At 40.6% G+C, this 15,793-nt stretch overlaps 1 protein-coding gene across 2 annotated transcripts in view; it reads right to left on the bottom strand.

The window, feature by feature from the left end:
- Positions 1 to 9,430, bottom strand: part of LOC112256081 (glutamine--fructose-6-phosphate aminotransferase [isomerizing] 2) — a 35,902-nt gene extending 26,472 nt beyond the window's left edge. For both annotated transcript variants that reach the window (XM_042325852.1, XM_042325853.1), the window contains exons 1-4: positions 9,274 to 9,430; positions 2,830 to 2,937; positions 1,384 to 1,488; positions 567 to 692 (exon numbers count right to left, since the gene is read on the bottom strand). In XM_042325852.1, the coding sequence (XP_042181786.1) occupies positions 567 to 692; positions 1,384 to 1,488; positions 2,830 to 2,937; positions 9,274 to 9,280 (346 nt within the window). In that variant the 5' untranslated portion in view covers positions 9,281 to 9,430. The remainder of the gene's footprint in view (positions 1 to 566; positions 693 to 1,383; positions 1,489 to 2,829; positions 2,938 to 9,273) is intronic.
- Positions 9,431 to 15,793: the final 6,363 nt, after the last annotated feature.

Raw genomic sequence — 15,793 nt, 5'->3', positions numbered from 1 at the left:
GCAGCAGTCTATGACCTCAGGCTTAAGAGAGGTTGGGTGATGCAACAAGACAATGACCCAAAGCACACAAGTAAATCAACTAAAGAATGACTGAAAGGAAGAACATGTGTGTCTTGGAATGGCCAAGTCAGAGTCCTGACCTTAACCATGCTGTGGCTTGACCTGAATCAAGACAACCCAGAAATATTGATGAACTGAAACAGATTTGTAGGGAGGAATGGTTCAAAAATCTTCCTCCTCAACATTGTGCAAGTCTTATAAGCAGCTACAGGAAACGTTTGGTGGAGGTTGTTTCTGCTAAAGGAGGATCTACAAGTTACTACATTCAAGGGTTCACTTACTTTTTCCAGGCTGCACTATGAATGATTACTCAATGTCTTCAATAAACATGTGAAAAGTACATCTGTCTGTGTGTTATTAGTTTAGTCAGATTGTATTTGTCTATTATTGTGACACATTTTATGAGTAATCAATGCAGAAATCCAGGTAATTCCAAAGGGTTCACAAACGTATTCTTGCAACTGTATGTATGGCATGTGTGCGTATGTGTGTGTAGTGTGTGTTACCGTTGTTCTTGTCGGAGCGCTGGGGATGGCTGTTGAGGGCACTGGGTTCACCGTGTGTGGCCCAGCGTGTGTGAGCAATGCCAAAGTGTGTGTCCAACTCCACCTCCAGATCCATGCAGTCTTTCTCTGCTCACAAGACACATCAAGATCAATTCCATGAGCATGTCATTTTACATGTATGGCAATGTCTGCACAGTAACATGAAAGGGAGAATCATTACATCGGTCCATAAAGGTGCATTATAAAGCACTGTGATAAAGGGTGAAGCTGACAGAGGACTACGGAAGTGTAATTCAACCTTTTAGCATTACCTAACGTAGCAGGTGTAAAAGAAAGGCCTCTGAGACTAGAACCCCTTATATACTGGTCTTGACGAGAAGGGAAAAAAACTGTCGGGGGAGGTTCTCTTCTGCACTGTTCAACCAATCCAGTAAATGTGGAGGAGGAGTTAAGATGGAGTGTCGCCAGAGACAGTTATGTACGTAGGTTTAGAAACTCTGTTGTGTCGTCTTGTCAACGTCAAAAAATGGAAGTCGCGTCACACGCCCTCTTTTCATTTCCCCTGAAAACCTGAACATCCGGTTGTTGGGGACTCAGCAGAGGCTACCCTTACTGTAACCCTACACTGTCGCCTCTTTCATTAGACAGGTATTAGTTATGGCAAAGAAGGAGGGAAGTAAACTGGAAGGGTTCTGAGGCAGAAGGACAGAGGAGTTACCAAGAAGAGAGAGAGCTACAGACTAGAATACTTCATAAACACATAATACTGACACAGGACAACAGGAATGTGATGGATGCAGGTAGTCATGAGACCTACTGTAGAGCTCTTCATCCAGGGCCTTCACTTTGCCTTTCTTCTTGATGAGAACAATTTTGCTGTTGTCTTCTGTCGTTGTCTTCTTGTCACTGTCCACAGCGATGCCTGAAACCAGAGAGACAAGGCAAACTTATACCAATACCAACCTTAAGCCAATCATCATCAATGCAGGCTATATTAACTGGCTAGTAGGCTGTAGAGCCAGTCAATGAATCAGGTCAACTTTAACTGAGACAATAGTCATGACAATGTGAAAGCTTGTTTGAAAGACTTCAAATCCTAATCCAGTTGTTAATTTAGAGCAAAGAGCTGATTACTGTGGAACCCCTGTGAATATTAACCAGCTCACATAGAATGACAGGTAATGACTGTGTGTGTGTGTGTGTGTAGCATATGGGTTTTACCGGATATGAAAGGGGCTGTGTTCCAGGATAAACAAACATGGGGGGGTTTCATGCGTGTCTGTGTGCTCTGGAATATGCCATTGGAGGAATGCCAAAGCAATAGTAAATACCAGTGAGGCAGATATCATTGGTGCACGGTGAGGCTCAGAACAGAACTGAAGGCTATAGATGCTCTCCTCACGAGGGCTCTCTAAATCAAATCAAATCAAATCAAATCAAATTTTATTTGTCCCATACACATGGGCTGTTAATGCTCTGCTTGTGCTTCTAGTTCTGCAGTAATAACTAATCCTTTCTCTGTTATAAGTTCAACTCATCAGACTTATCTGAGCGTTGCTGACCTATTCCCTGTCCCAAATCAACCCCTAGCTGTAGCTATGAACAGATAGTGGAAGTAATAAGGTATTAAAGCTAGATGGAGTGCCCACACCAGTTTCAGATGGAGCATGTAATCAGCTGTCCACACCCCACCTCATCTTACCTGTCCTACCTGTGTGTCAACATAGCCCTGCTTCCTGGACCTAGATCTACAATGCACTCATCAGGATGATCTATAACTGACAGGAACTGGCAGCTTTTAGCTGCCTTGTAAGTGATTCGATACCATACCCTCAGTATGACCACACAGAGCATGTACAAATACTGTCTAACCGGCCCGAAGCACACAGGGCAGAAATCAGTTGTCCTTAGGGATTTATGATGTAATAGTGCTTTACTATGAGTTGAGTTGTGCTATAAGCCTTAAACTGTCTGTACAGTTACACAGTAAGGCTGGATACATTAATAGTGTGTATGTATGTATGTATGTATGTATGTATGTATGTATGTATGTATGTATGTATGTATGTATGTATGTATGTATGTATGTGTGTTCAGGGTGACACCCAAGCCGACAAGGTGAAAGATCTGTTGATGTGCCCTTGAACAAGGCACTTAACCCCAATTGCTTTAGGGGTGCTGTACTACTATGGCTGAGCCTGTAAAACAACAAATTTCACTGCAAAAGTGTAACTGCGAAAATAAAACATATTCATTTATTTACCTGCTGAATCATAGCCTCTGTACTCCAGCCTCCGCAGTCCCTTCACCAGCGTCTCAAATATCTCCTTTCTGGTGCGAGGCACACAGTAATTCAGGTAGGCAAAGATCCCTACAGTGTGAGAGAGTGAGAGAGAGAGAGAGAGAAAGAGAGAGAGATACAGAGATACAAAGACATAGAGGCAGAGGCATAGAGACAGAGACATATAGACAGAGACATAGACATCGAGACAGAGACATAGAGACATAGAGATAGAGACATAGAGAAAGAGACATGGCGATAGACATAGAGATAGAGACATAGAGATAGAGACGTATAGACATCGAGACAGAGACATTTAGACATCGAGACAGAGACATAGAGACAGAGACATAGAGATAGTGACATAGAGATAGAGACATGGAGATGGAGATAGAGACATACAGTCATATATAGAGAGACAAAGACAGAGAGAGAGATATAGAGATAGAGACATAAATATAGAGACAGAGAGACAGAAACATAAAAATAGAGACAAAGATATAGACATAGAGACAAAAAAATAGAGACATAGAGACAGAGACATAGAGACAGAGACATAGAGACATCGAGACAGAGACAGAGACATGCAGACATAGATATAGAGATAGAGACATAGAGACACAAAGATAGAGACATAGAGACAGAGACATAGAGACATAAATAAAGAGACAGAGAGACATGGAGATAGAGACATACAGACATAGATATAGAGATAGAGACAGAGACAGAGACATAGAGACATAGAGATATAGAGATATAGAGATAGAGAAATAGAGACAGAGATATAGAGACAGAGACATACAGTTAGAGACAATGGAGACAGAGACATATAGACAGAGATATAGAGACAGAGACATAGAGATAGACATAGAGACAGAGATATAGAGACATAGATATAGAGATAGAGACATAAAGATATAGATATAGAGATAGAGACATACAGATAGAGACATAAAGACAGAGATAGAGACAGAGACAAAGATAGACATAGAGACAGAGAAATAGAGACATAAAGATAGAGACATAGAGACAGAGACATAAATATAGAGACATAGAGACATAGATACAGAGACATAGAGACATGGAGCCAGAGACATAGAGATATAGAGACGTAGAGACATAAAGATAGAGACACAGAGACATTGAGACAGAGACATATAGACAGAGACATAAAGATAGAGACAGAGACAGAGACATAAAGATAGAGACATAGAGACGGAGATATAGAGACAGAAACATAGAGATAGAGACATACAGTTAGAGACAATGGAGACAGAGACATATAGACAGAGATATAGAGACAGAGACATAGAGATAGACATAGAGACAGAGATATAGAGACATAGATATAGAGATAGAGACATAAAGATATAGATATAGAGATAGAGACATACAGATAGAGACATAAAGACATAGAGATAGAGACAGAGACAAAGATAGACATAGAGACAGAGACAGAGATACAGAGACATAGAGCCAGAGACATAGAGATATAGAGATAGAGACATAAAAATAGAGACATAGAGACATAGAGCCAGAGACATAGAGACATAGAGCCAGAGACATAGAGATATAGAGACATAAAGATAGAGACACAGAGACATCGAGACAGAGACATAGAGATAGACAGAGTTATAGATACATACAGATAGAGACATAAAGACATAGAGATAGAGACAGAGACAAAGATAGACATAAAGACAGAGAAATAGAGACATAAAGATAGAGACATAGAGACAGAGACATAAATATAGAGACAGAGGCATAGATACAGAGACATAGAGACATAGAGCCAGAGACATAGAGATATAGAGATAGAGACATAGAGACATGGAGCCAGAGACATAGAGATATAGAGACGTAGAGACATAAAGATAGAGACACAGAGACATCGAGACAGAGACATATAGACAGAGACATAAAGATAGAGACAGAGACATAAAGATAGAGACATAGAGACGGAGATATAGAGACAGAGACATAGAGATAGAGACATAGAGACAGAGAGATAGAGACAAAGTGAAATAAAGATAGAGACATAGAGACAGAGATATAGAGACAGAGACATAGAGACATAGAGCCAGAGATATAGAGATAGAGACATAGAGACATAAAGATAGAGACATAGAGACAGAGACATATAGACAGAGACATGAAGATAAAGACATAGAGACAGAGACATAGACAAAGATATGGAGACAGAGACATAGAGATAGAGACATAAAAACAGAGAGATAGAGACAAAGTGACATAAAGACAGAGACATAGAGACAGAGATTTAGAGACAGAGACATAGAGACAGAGATATAGAGACAGAGAGATAGAGACAAAGTGACAAAGATAGAGACATAGAGACAGAGACATAGAGACATAAAGATGTAGAGACATAAAGATAGAGACACAGAGACATCGAGACAGAGACATATAGACAGAGACATAAAGATAGAGACAGAGACATAAAGATAGAGACATAGAGACAAAGATATAGAGACAGAGACATAGAGATAGAGACATAGAGACAGAGAGATAGAGACAAAGTGAAATAAAGATAGAGACATAGAGACAGAGATATAGAGACAGAGACATAGAGACATAGAGCCAGAGATATAGAGATAGAGACATAGAGACATAAAGATAGAGACATAGAGACAGAGACATATAGACAGAGACATGAAGATAAAGACATAGAGACAGAGACATAGACAAAGATATGGAGACAGAGACATAGAGATAGAGACATAAAAACAGAGAGATAGAGACAAAGTGACATAAAGACAGAGACATAGAGACAGAGATTTAGAGACAGAGACATAGAGACAGAGATATAGAGACAGAGAGATAGAGACAAAGTGACAAAGATAGAGACATAGAGACAGAGACATAGAGACATAAAGATAGAGACAGAGATATAGAGACAGAGACATAGAGATAGAGACATAGAGACATAAAGATAGAGACATCGAGACATAAAGATAGAGACAGAGACATAGAGACATAAAGATAGAGACAGAGAGATAGAGACAAAGTGACATAATGATAGAGACAGAGACATAGAGACATAGACACATAGAGAGAGAGACATAGAGACAGAGACATAGAGACATAGACACATAAAGATAGAGACATAGAGACAGAGATAGAGACAGAGACATAGACACAAAGATAGAGACAGAGATATAAACATAGAGACATAGAGATAGAGACATAGAGACAGAGACATAGAGACAGACATAGACACATAAAGATAGAGACAGAGATAGAAACATAGAGACATAGACACATAAAGATAGAGACATAGAGATAGAGACATAGACACATACAGATAGAGACAGAGACATAGAGACATAGACACAAAGATAGAGACAGAGATAGAAACATAGAGACATAGACACATAAAGATAGAGACAGAGACATAGACACATAAAGATAGAGACATAGAGACAGAGATATACAGCCAGAGACATAGAGACGTAAAGATAGAGACGTAAAAATAGAGACATAGAGATAGAAACATAGAGACATAAAGATAGAGACATTGAGATAGAGACATAGAGACGTAAAGATAGAGACATAGAGATAGAGACAGAGATAGAAACATAGAGACATAAAGATAGAGACATAGAGACAGCGAGATAGAGGCATAGAGACAGAGATAGAAACAGAGACAAAGATAGAGACAGAGACAGCGAGATAGAGGCATAGAGAGAGAGATAGAAACATAGAGACATAAAGATAGAGACATAGAGACAGCGAGATAGAGGCATAGAGACAGAGATAGAAACAGAGACAAAGATAGAGACAGAGACAGCGAGATAGAGGCATAGAGACAGAGATAGAAACAGAGACAAAGATAGAGACAGAGACAGCGAGATAGAGGTATAGAGACAGAGATAGAAACATAGAGACAAAGATAGAGACAGAGATAGAAACATAGAGACATAAAGATAGAGACAGAGACAGCGAGATAGAGGCATAGAGACAGAGATAGAAACATAGAGACAAAGATAGAGACAGAGATAGAAACATAGAGACATAAAGATAGAGACAGAGACAGCGAGATAGAGGCATAGAGACAAAGATAGAGACAGAGATATAGAGACAGAGACATAGATCAGCTCTGTGGTCTTTTCACTGCTTTTTTTACCCTCCCTTTCCTTCTTCAATCTTCATATTCAACAGTGTGTAGGTATAATGTAGATTGTACATTCAGTACTGGGTTGTTGAGTTAGGGATAGGGGGCTGCCATTTCCCATAGTCGTGTTACAATTTGTCCTATATTCTGTTAGCACAGGGGGTAAATCCTATTCTGTTGCTATGGTGCAGCAAACAGTTGATGAGATGAGTCTTGTACTATACATGTTTTACAGTGTATTCATTCAAATATAGAATAAAACTCTCAGCAAAGTAGCGTAAGAATTTGAGAGCAGAGACGGATAAAGTGTCACTCAGTAACCCAACAGTTGTTTGATGTATTTCACAATCCTCTCTTCCTGTGTTTGGAAAAATCCTCCTCTATAATATACTGTAAACATGGAACATGGCCTATGCAGATGGGTTATTGACATGGCCAACTGGGACAAATAAGTGAAATTAAATCATAATATTTATATATATATATATATACATTTTTTTAAGTGATATCAATGAATTAGTCTCTATCCAACTGGGGAAATAATGGTAGCATTTACAGAATATTTGCTGCTGTCTGAATATTTTATTGTGGTTCCTTAATAATTTGTTATATTTATATATATTTTTTAATTAAACTGCATTGTTGGTTAAGGGCTTGTAAGTAAGCATTTCACTGTATTCGGTGCATGCGATAAATACAATTTGATTTGATTTTGATTTAATTTAAAGGGCCTGTCTCAATTAGCAAACCTCCATTACAGTGACTACAGTGGGTCCCAACAAGGGGTACTAGGAAGTGAAAGGGGATGGGAACCACTGGTGCACTATACTGCCGGGGTTCTGATAAAAACACAACACTCTTTATGCTCTGGAGAGCACCTCAAAGGGGATCCGTGATGTGCGAAATTAAACTTCCCAGTCTGTGCGCTGTGCAATGGAGGGAGGTTGGTTTAAGGTGGCCATTGAGCGGAGCGCAATGTTCGCCTCAACCAAGGCTTAGAAAAAAGGGTTCCAAAAGGGTTCTTCTGCTGTCCACATTGGAGAAGCCTTTCTGGTTCCAGGTAGAACCATTTTTGGTTTCAGGTGGAACGTAGAACCCTCACTTTCTGTGGAAAGGGTTCTCCATGTAACCCAAAATAGTTCTACCTGGAACAAAACAGGGATAATTATTCAAAGGGTTCTCCTATGGGGACAGCCAAAGAAACCTTTTAGGTTCTAGATTGCATTTTTTTTTCTAAGAGTGGCTGAGAAAAGCAAACTGGCCGACATAGATATAGTGTCTGCTGTAACACATTGCTTAGATTTCTCACCTAGGGGCAAAATAGTTACTATTAAACTAAAAGTATTTAATAGTATTTATAAACTTGTTCATTCAAGCCCTGAATGGTGATTGGCTGACAGCCGTGGTATATCAGATCATATATCACGGGTATGACAAAACATGCATTTTTACAGCTCTAATTACGTTGGTAACCAGTTTATAATAGCAATAAGGCACCTCGGGGTTTGTGATATATGGCCAATATACCACCGCTAAGGGCTGTGTCCAGGCACTCCGAGATGCGTCATACATAAGAACAGCCCTCAGCCGTGGTATATTGGTCATATACCACACCCCTCATTCCTTATTGCTTAAACAATCCTACATTTTCATGATAATGCATAATCACATTTCAGCAACATAAATGTGCGTAGGCCTGGAATCCAACGACTCTGGTGACAACTACATCTTCAAGCATAGGCTACGTTTCGTTTTACCAAAAGTTGGACATTTGAGAATGAAGCTCCATGGGCCGATAGTATTTGATGTGTATCATCAGAACCTGCTCACAATACAATGCTGAGCTGTCATTGACAGGCCTACCCCGAGGAGGTAAATTGACACGTAGCAACTCAACGTCCTATTCAGGATGCATGGAAGAGGGATGTTATCTACGGCGGGAGGATCAGAGTCCCACCAATATATTGTACTGAGGACCGCAGCTGAACTCTACATTTAATCGAGGTTTATATTTAGATATAAAAAGTGCCTGCACTGACATGTAAATTGCCTACAAGGATGGCACTTCATTCAGCATTCAGTGACGCACATACACAAACTGTCTGAACGGACTGGTTTAAAATAGCCTAGAATAACTACATACATAATAATTTTGTCAGATTCCAATAATAGTAATAGCCTAAACTAACCTACCGTCATGTTTTTGCATAATGCGTAATCTGTCTCCTGATTAGGCACTCCAGATTGCCAGTTCCATGATGCACAGTAAAAGATGTAGCTCTATCTGACCTTACCACACATGGTTCTGATTGTCTTGTCCAAATGGATACTGTTCAAGGCGATGGCCGGTTCGTGGTAGTTTACGCCGTTACTAGCGTCAATAGTTCCTGAGTAGAATCCAAATGAAACTGTGTAAAACTTCTCACTCCCAGCACTTATTTAAAGCCTGTTTCCGCGAGCGCGGGCTCCACCCCCGGCCTCGTCTCCAAGGCAACTAGGGTAACCACCCTTTCACTGTAACATACACCAACTTTATACTGCAATGTGGACTACTTCCTAGAACTCAAGTTTTACTGTAAACCAGTCCTTACATATTCCAGAGACTTCCCATCATACTATAATTGAGACATCATGTGCACAGAACTGAACTAATACCTGACACAGTTGCATCATCAAAAAGAGACCAAGGCATTCTTAACAAACTTCCATGGAGGTAAAGCTTCCTGGAAGCACATTTTCTATCATCAGTTATGGTTATGAAGAACCTGGGAATGTAACTTGTGATGAGTTATGAAAGGAATTTTATATGAAAAGTCTGTTAACATCCTCATCATCATCCTCATTATCTTCCTCTTCCCCCTCATCATCACCATCTTCCTCCTTCCCCTCATCATCATCCTCATCATCAATATTATTAGATGTTCTTGCATATAGGCTGGTCTAGTTGTTGTGGTCACTTTGTTTGGCGACTCTAGCAGTCTGGACTTACCACCTGGCAGTCAAACCTGGGTTGTACACCTTAAGACCATGCTATTCCACAGAGATAAAGCTTGGGCTCGGGTCTTCAGGTCTCACACAAGATCCCTCATCATGCGAGCATAGTTCACTGAACCACTTCCACTCCACTTGCACGCAGAGCTACAGATAGTAAGAGCAACTAGGTCAAGCATATTCAATCTTTCCTGCCAATGGAGTCTATAGTTCAATCCAGTCTTTATCAAACTATTACTGTGAGTGGGGCAGTGATATCGTCCCAATCCCTGTAATTTTACAATCGTGACATGGAGGTTTATAACTTTGTAGGGTTGGCCAAGGGAGGACCTTGAGAGTAATTACTCACAATCATTTAGCAACAAATAAAGGGCGATAGAAGGAAACATCCACTGAGGGATGGCCCACCTTAAATTAATGGCAGTGAATACTGAGGGATTTTTTAGGCATGGGTTGATTGTGCACACAGTAACTGAGCTTTATTGCACTTATTAAATGTATATGGTTCTATAACATAGGAACTGTAGTCATAAACCTTCTATATAAACTGTTGTTAATGTAACAGTATAGCTTCCGTCCCTCTCCACGCCCCTACCTGGGCTTGAACCAGGGACCCTCTGCACACATCAACAACTGCCTCCCACGAAGCATCGTTACCCATCGTTCCACAAAAGTCACGGCTCTTGCAGAGCAAGGGGAAAAACTACTTCAAGGACTGGAGTGAAGTCACCGCTTTGAAACGCTATTAGCGAGCACCCCGCTAACTAGCTAGAAATTTCACATCATTTACATTAATGTGATGCAAAGTGATGTTTGTCCACAGTGTTGTTTGATTGACAGTTTCTTAAGAGAGAGTCGAGGGTAGAGACAGTCAGAACAGAGAGACAGAGGGGAGAATACACACAAAGAAAATGGTTCTGTATTAGTGCCAAATTAGGGTTCTTTGGCTTGTAACCATTGCAGATCCCTTTTTGGTGCTATATAGAACCTTTTTTAAGGTTAAATAAAGAACCATGCTCATAAGGTTCTAAATGGAACCTGTATGGTGCTATAAAGAACCCTTTCCTAAGATTATTTAAGATTACTCAGTACAAGTTGATTCATACTCAGTAGAAGTTGAGTCAGTAGAAGTTGCGTTAACCTCAGTAGAAGATTAGTCATTCTTATTAGAAGTTGAGTCAGTCTCTGTAAGAGTTGAGTCATTCTTGGTAGGAGTTGAGTCAGTCTCAGTAGAAGTTGAGTCAGTCTCTGTAAATTTTGAGTCATTCTTGGTAGGAGTTGAGTCAGTCTCAGTAGAAGTTGAGTCAGTCTTGGTTGAAGTTGAGTTAATCTCATTTGAAGTTGAGTCAGTCTCAGTAGAAGTTGAGTCAGTCTCCGTAGAAGTTTAGTCAGTCTCAGTAGAAGTTGAGTCAGTCTCATTAGAAGTTGAGTCAGTCAGTCTCAGTAGAATTTGAGTCAGTCTCAGTAGAATTTGAGTCAGTCTCAGTAAAAGTTGAGTCATTCTCAGTAAGAGTTGAGTCATTCTCAGTAGGAGTTTAGTCAGTAGAAGTTGAGTCAGTCTGATAAAAACTTGACTGGACTATAGACTCCATTGGCAGGGCAAATTTGCTTAGTTGGTATAGTTTCTCTGATTATCTGTCGCTCTGCGTACAAGTGGAGCGGAGGTGGTTCAGTGAGCTATGCGTGCATAATGAGTGATCTCGTCTGAGACCTGGAGACCCGAGCCTAGGCTATAGATAAGTGTACTGACATGGTCTTGAGGTGTGCTGACAACCCAGGTTTGACTGCCAAACAAAACTGCCACAAGAACTAGACTATATGCAACGACATTGAATAATATTGATGATGAGGATGGTGAGGGGAAGGAGGAAGATGATGATGATGATGAGGAGAGGGAGGAGGAAGATGATGAGGAGGATGCTGAGGAGAGGAGGAAGATGATGCTGAGAGGAAGGAGGAAGATGATAATGATGATGAGGATGAGGGGAAGGAGGAAGCTGATGATGATGATGAATAAGAGGAGAAGGAGGATGATAAGGGGAAGGAGGAAGTTGATGATGAGGGGAAGAAGGAAGATGATGATGAGGATGATGAGGAGGAGGAGGATGATGATGAGGATGTTTAAAGACTTTCCATATAAAATTCCTTTAACAACCCATCACAAGTTACACTCACTGTGCTTCCAGGACATTTCACCTCCATGGAAGTGTGTTAATTGTGGCTTTGCCTCCTTTTAATTATGCAAAGTGTCAGGTATACATTTACTTCAGTGGACATGATGTCTCAATTATAGTATGATGGGAAGTCTCTGGATTGTGTGTCAACTCTTACGGAGACTGTGTGCAAATAGAGTGTGCAAATATAAACACTGTACAGATAAACAGCACAAAAAATAAAGATTGAGAGAGAGTTGAGAGTTTTATTTTTTACTTATTGTAACCTTGATTTTACCAGGCAGGTCCATTAATTTTAAAAAATCGTATTGACAATGACAGAAAGACAGTGGGCAGAAAGTGTAAGAACGAGAGAGACAGAGAGAGAGAGAGACAGAAAGAGAGAGAGACAGAAAGAGAGACAGAGAGAAATGCAGAAACAGAGAGAAAGAGAGGAGAGTGAGATCTGCAGTAGTACGGTTCTGTCTGACCACATCATCCCCTCTGACTCTGTTTGAGGAATTTGTGCGAGTCCAGCCAAGTCACACGCCTTTCTGCGCTATGTCCGACCCAGGCCATAACCCTAACCCAGCCAGACGATAGTCTCTCACACTACAGGAATCAGGCCTCATTTTACAGGTGGCCTACCCTGTCATAAAAATAAAACCTAATGCCATCTCAGGAAGGCCCAGAAATGATCCAGTGAGAGAGAGATCTGAGCAAATGAGGGTACCTGTCTTCAGTGCTGTAGTGTACAGTACGAGAGCCCCATCCTTCAGTCAATGGAAAGTAACCCTCATCCACAGAGACCTTCTCACAAAACATTATCACACTCCACCAAGTTCAGCTGGTTATGTATTCACAGTTATACAAGAGCCAGAGTCGATCAGGTGATGGGCATATTTTGTGGATAAGGATTTCCTATATGCAGGCACGTGCTTGCAGTGAGTGCGTTCTGTGTAAGGGTATACAGTTGGATTCGGAAGTTTACATACACCTTAGCCAAATACATTTAAACTCAGTTTTTCACAATTCCTGACATTTAATCAGAGTAAAAATTCCCTGTTTTAGGTCAGGTAGGATCACCACTTTGTATTAGGAATGTGAAATGTCAGAATAATAGTAGAGAGAATGATTTATTTCAGCTTTAATTTCTTTCATCACATTCCCAGTGGGTCAGAAGTTTACATACACTCAATTAGTATTTGGTAGCATGGCCTTTAAATTGTTTAACTTGGGTCAAATGTTTCTGGTAACCTTCTACAAGCTTCCCACAATAAATTGGGTGAATTTTGACCCATTTCTCCTGATAGAGCTGGTGTAACAGAGTCAGGTTTGTAGGCCTCCTTGCTCGCACATGCTTTTTCAGTTCTGCCCACAAATTTTCTATATGATTAAGGTCAGGGATTTGTGATGGCCACTCCAAACCCTTGACTTTGTTGTCCTTAAGCCATTTTGCCACAACTTTGGAAGTATGCTTGGGGTCAGTGTCCATTTGGAAGACCCATTTGTGACCAAGCTTTAACTTCCTGACTGATGTCTTGAGATTTTGCTTCAATATATCCACATTATTTTCTCTCCTCATGATGCCATCTATTTTGTGAAGTGCACCAGTCCCTCCTGCAACAAAGCACCCCCACAACATGATGCTGCCACCCCCGTGCTTCACGGTTGGGATGGTGTTCTTCAGTTGGCAAGCCTCCCCCTTTTTAACAATGGTCATTATGGCCAAACACTTTTTTTGTTTCATCAGACCAGAGAACATTTCTCCAAAAAGTATGATCTTTGTCCCCATGTACAGTTGCAAACGATAGTCTGGCTTTTTTATGGCGGTTTTGGAGTAGTGGCTTTTTCCTTGCTGAGCGGCCTTTCAGATTATATGGATATAGGACTCATTTTACTGTGGATGTGGATACTTTTATACCTGTTTCCTCCAGCATCTTCACAAGGTCCTTTGCTGTTGTTCTGGGATTGATTTGCACTTTTCGCACAAAAGTACGTTCATCTCTAGGAGACAGAACGAGTCTCCTTCCTGAGCGGTATGACGGCTGCATGGTCCCATGGTGTACATACTTGCGTACTATTGTTTGCACAGATGAACTTGGTACCTTCAGGCGTTTGTTAATTACTCCCATGGATGAACCAGACTTGTGGTCTACACATTGTTTTCTGAGGTCTTGGATGATATATTTTGATTTTCCCATGATGTCAAGCAAAGAGGCACTGAGTTTGAAGGTAGGCCTTGAAATACATCCACAGGTACACCTCCAATTGACTCAAATGATATCAATTAACCTATCAGAAGCTTCTAAAGCCATGGTGTCATCTTCTGGAATTTTCCAATTTATTTAAAGGCACAGTCAACTTAGTGTATGTAAACTTCTGACCCCCTGGAATTGTGATACAGTGAATTATAAATTAAATAATCTGTCTGTAAACAATTGTTGGGAAAATTACTTGAGTCGTGCACAAAGTAGATGTCCTAACCGACTTGCCAAAACTATAGTTTGTTAACAAGACATTTGTGGAGTGGTAGAAAAACAAGTTTAATGACTCCAACCTAAGTGTATGTAAACTTATGACTTCAACTGTATGTGCTATGTTAGTGTAATGTAGTGTAGTGTATGTGTAGTGTATGTGTGTGTGTGTGTGTGTGTGTGTGTGTGTGTGTGTGTGTGTGTGTGTGTGTGTGTGTGTGTGTGTGTGTGTGTGTGTGTGTGTGTGTGTGTGTGTCTGTGTGTCAATCAATCAATAACATTTTATTTATCCCAAGTCACAAGTTACCATTAAATGCTTATTTATAAGCCCTTTCCCAACAATGCAGAGTTTAATAGGAAAATATTTCTTAAAGAAAATAGAAACACCATAAATAGTAATAACGAGGCTGTATTTAAGGAGTACCGGTACCAAGTCAATGTGCAGGGGTACAAGGTTGTAATGAGACTATATACAAGGACTACTGGTATGGAGTCAATGTGCAGGGGTACGAGGTTGTAATGAGACTATATACAAGGACTACTGGTATGGAGTCAATGTGCAGGGGTATGAGGTAGTAATGAGACTATATACAAGGACTACCGGTATGGAGTCAATGTGCAGGGGTACGAGGTAGTAATGAGACTATATACAAGGACTACTGGTATGGAGTCAATGTGCAGGGGTACGAGGTAGTAATGAGACTATGTACAAGGACTACTGGTATGGAGTCAACGTGCAGGGGTACGAGGTAGTAATGAGACTATATACAAGGACTACTGGTATGGAGTCAACGTGCAGGGGTACGAGGTTGTAATGAGACTATATACAAGGACTACTGGTATGGAGTCAACGTGCAGGGGTACGAGGTAGTAATGAGACTATGTACAAGGACTACTGGTATGGAGTCAACGTGCAGGGGTACGAGGTTGTAATGAGACTATATACAAGGACTACTGGTATGGAGTCAACGTGCAGGGGTACGAGGTAGTAATGAGACTATGTACAAGGACTACTGGTATGGAGTCAACGTGCAGGGGTACGAGGTTGTAATGAGACTATATGCAAGGACTACTGGTATGGAGTCAACGTGCAGGGGTACGAGGTTGTAATGAGACTATATACAAGGACTACTGGTATGGAGTCAACGTGCAGGGGTACGAGGTTGTAATGAGACTATATACAAGGACTACTG

The sequence above is a fragment of the Oncorhynchus tshawytscha genome, linkage group LG08, assembly GCF_018296145.1.
Source record: "Oncorhynchus tshawytscha isolate Ot180627B linkage group LG08, Otsh_v2.0, whole genome shotgun sequence".
NCBI classification, from domain to species: Eukaryota; Metazoa; Chordata; class Actinopteri; order Salmoniformes; family Salmonidae; genus Oncorhynchus; species Oncorhynchus tshawytscha.
Note: the sequence above shows the minus strand (reverse complement) of the source record. Positions and strands in the feature narration are given on the sequence as shown.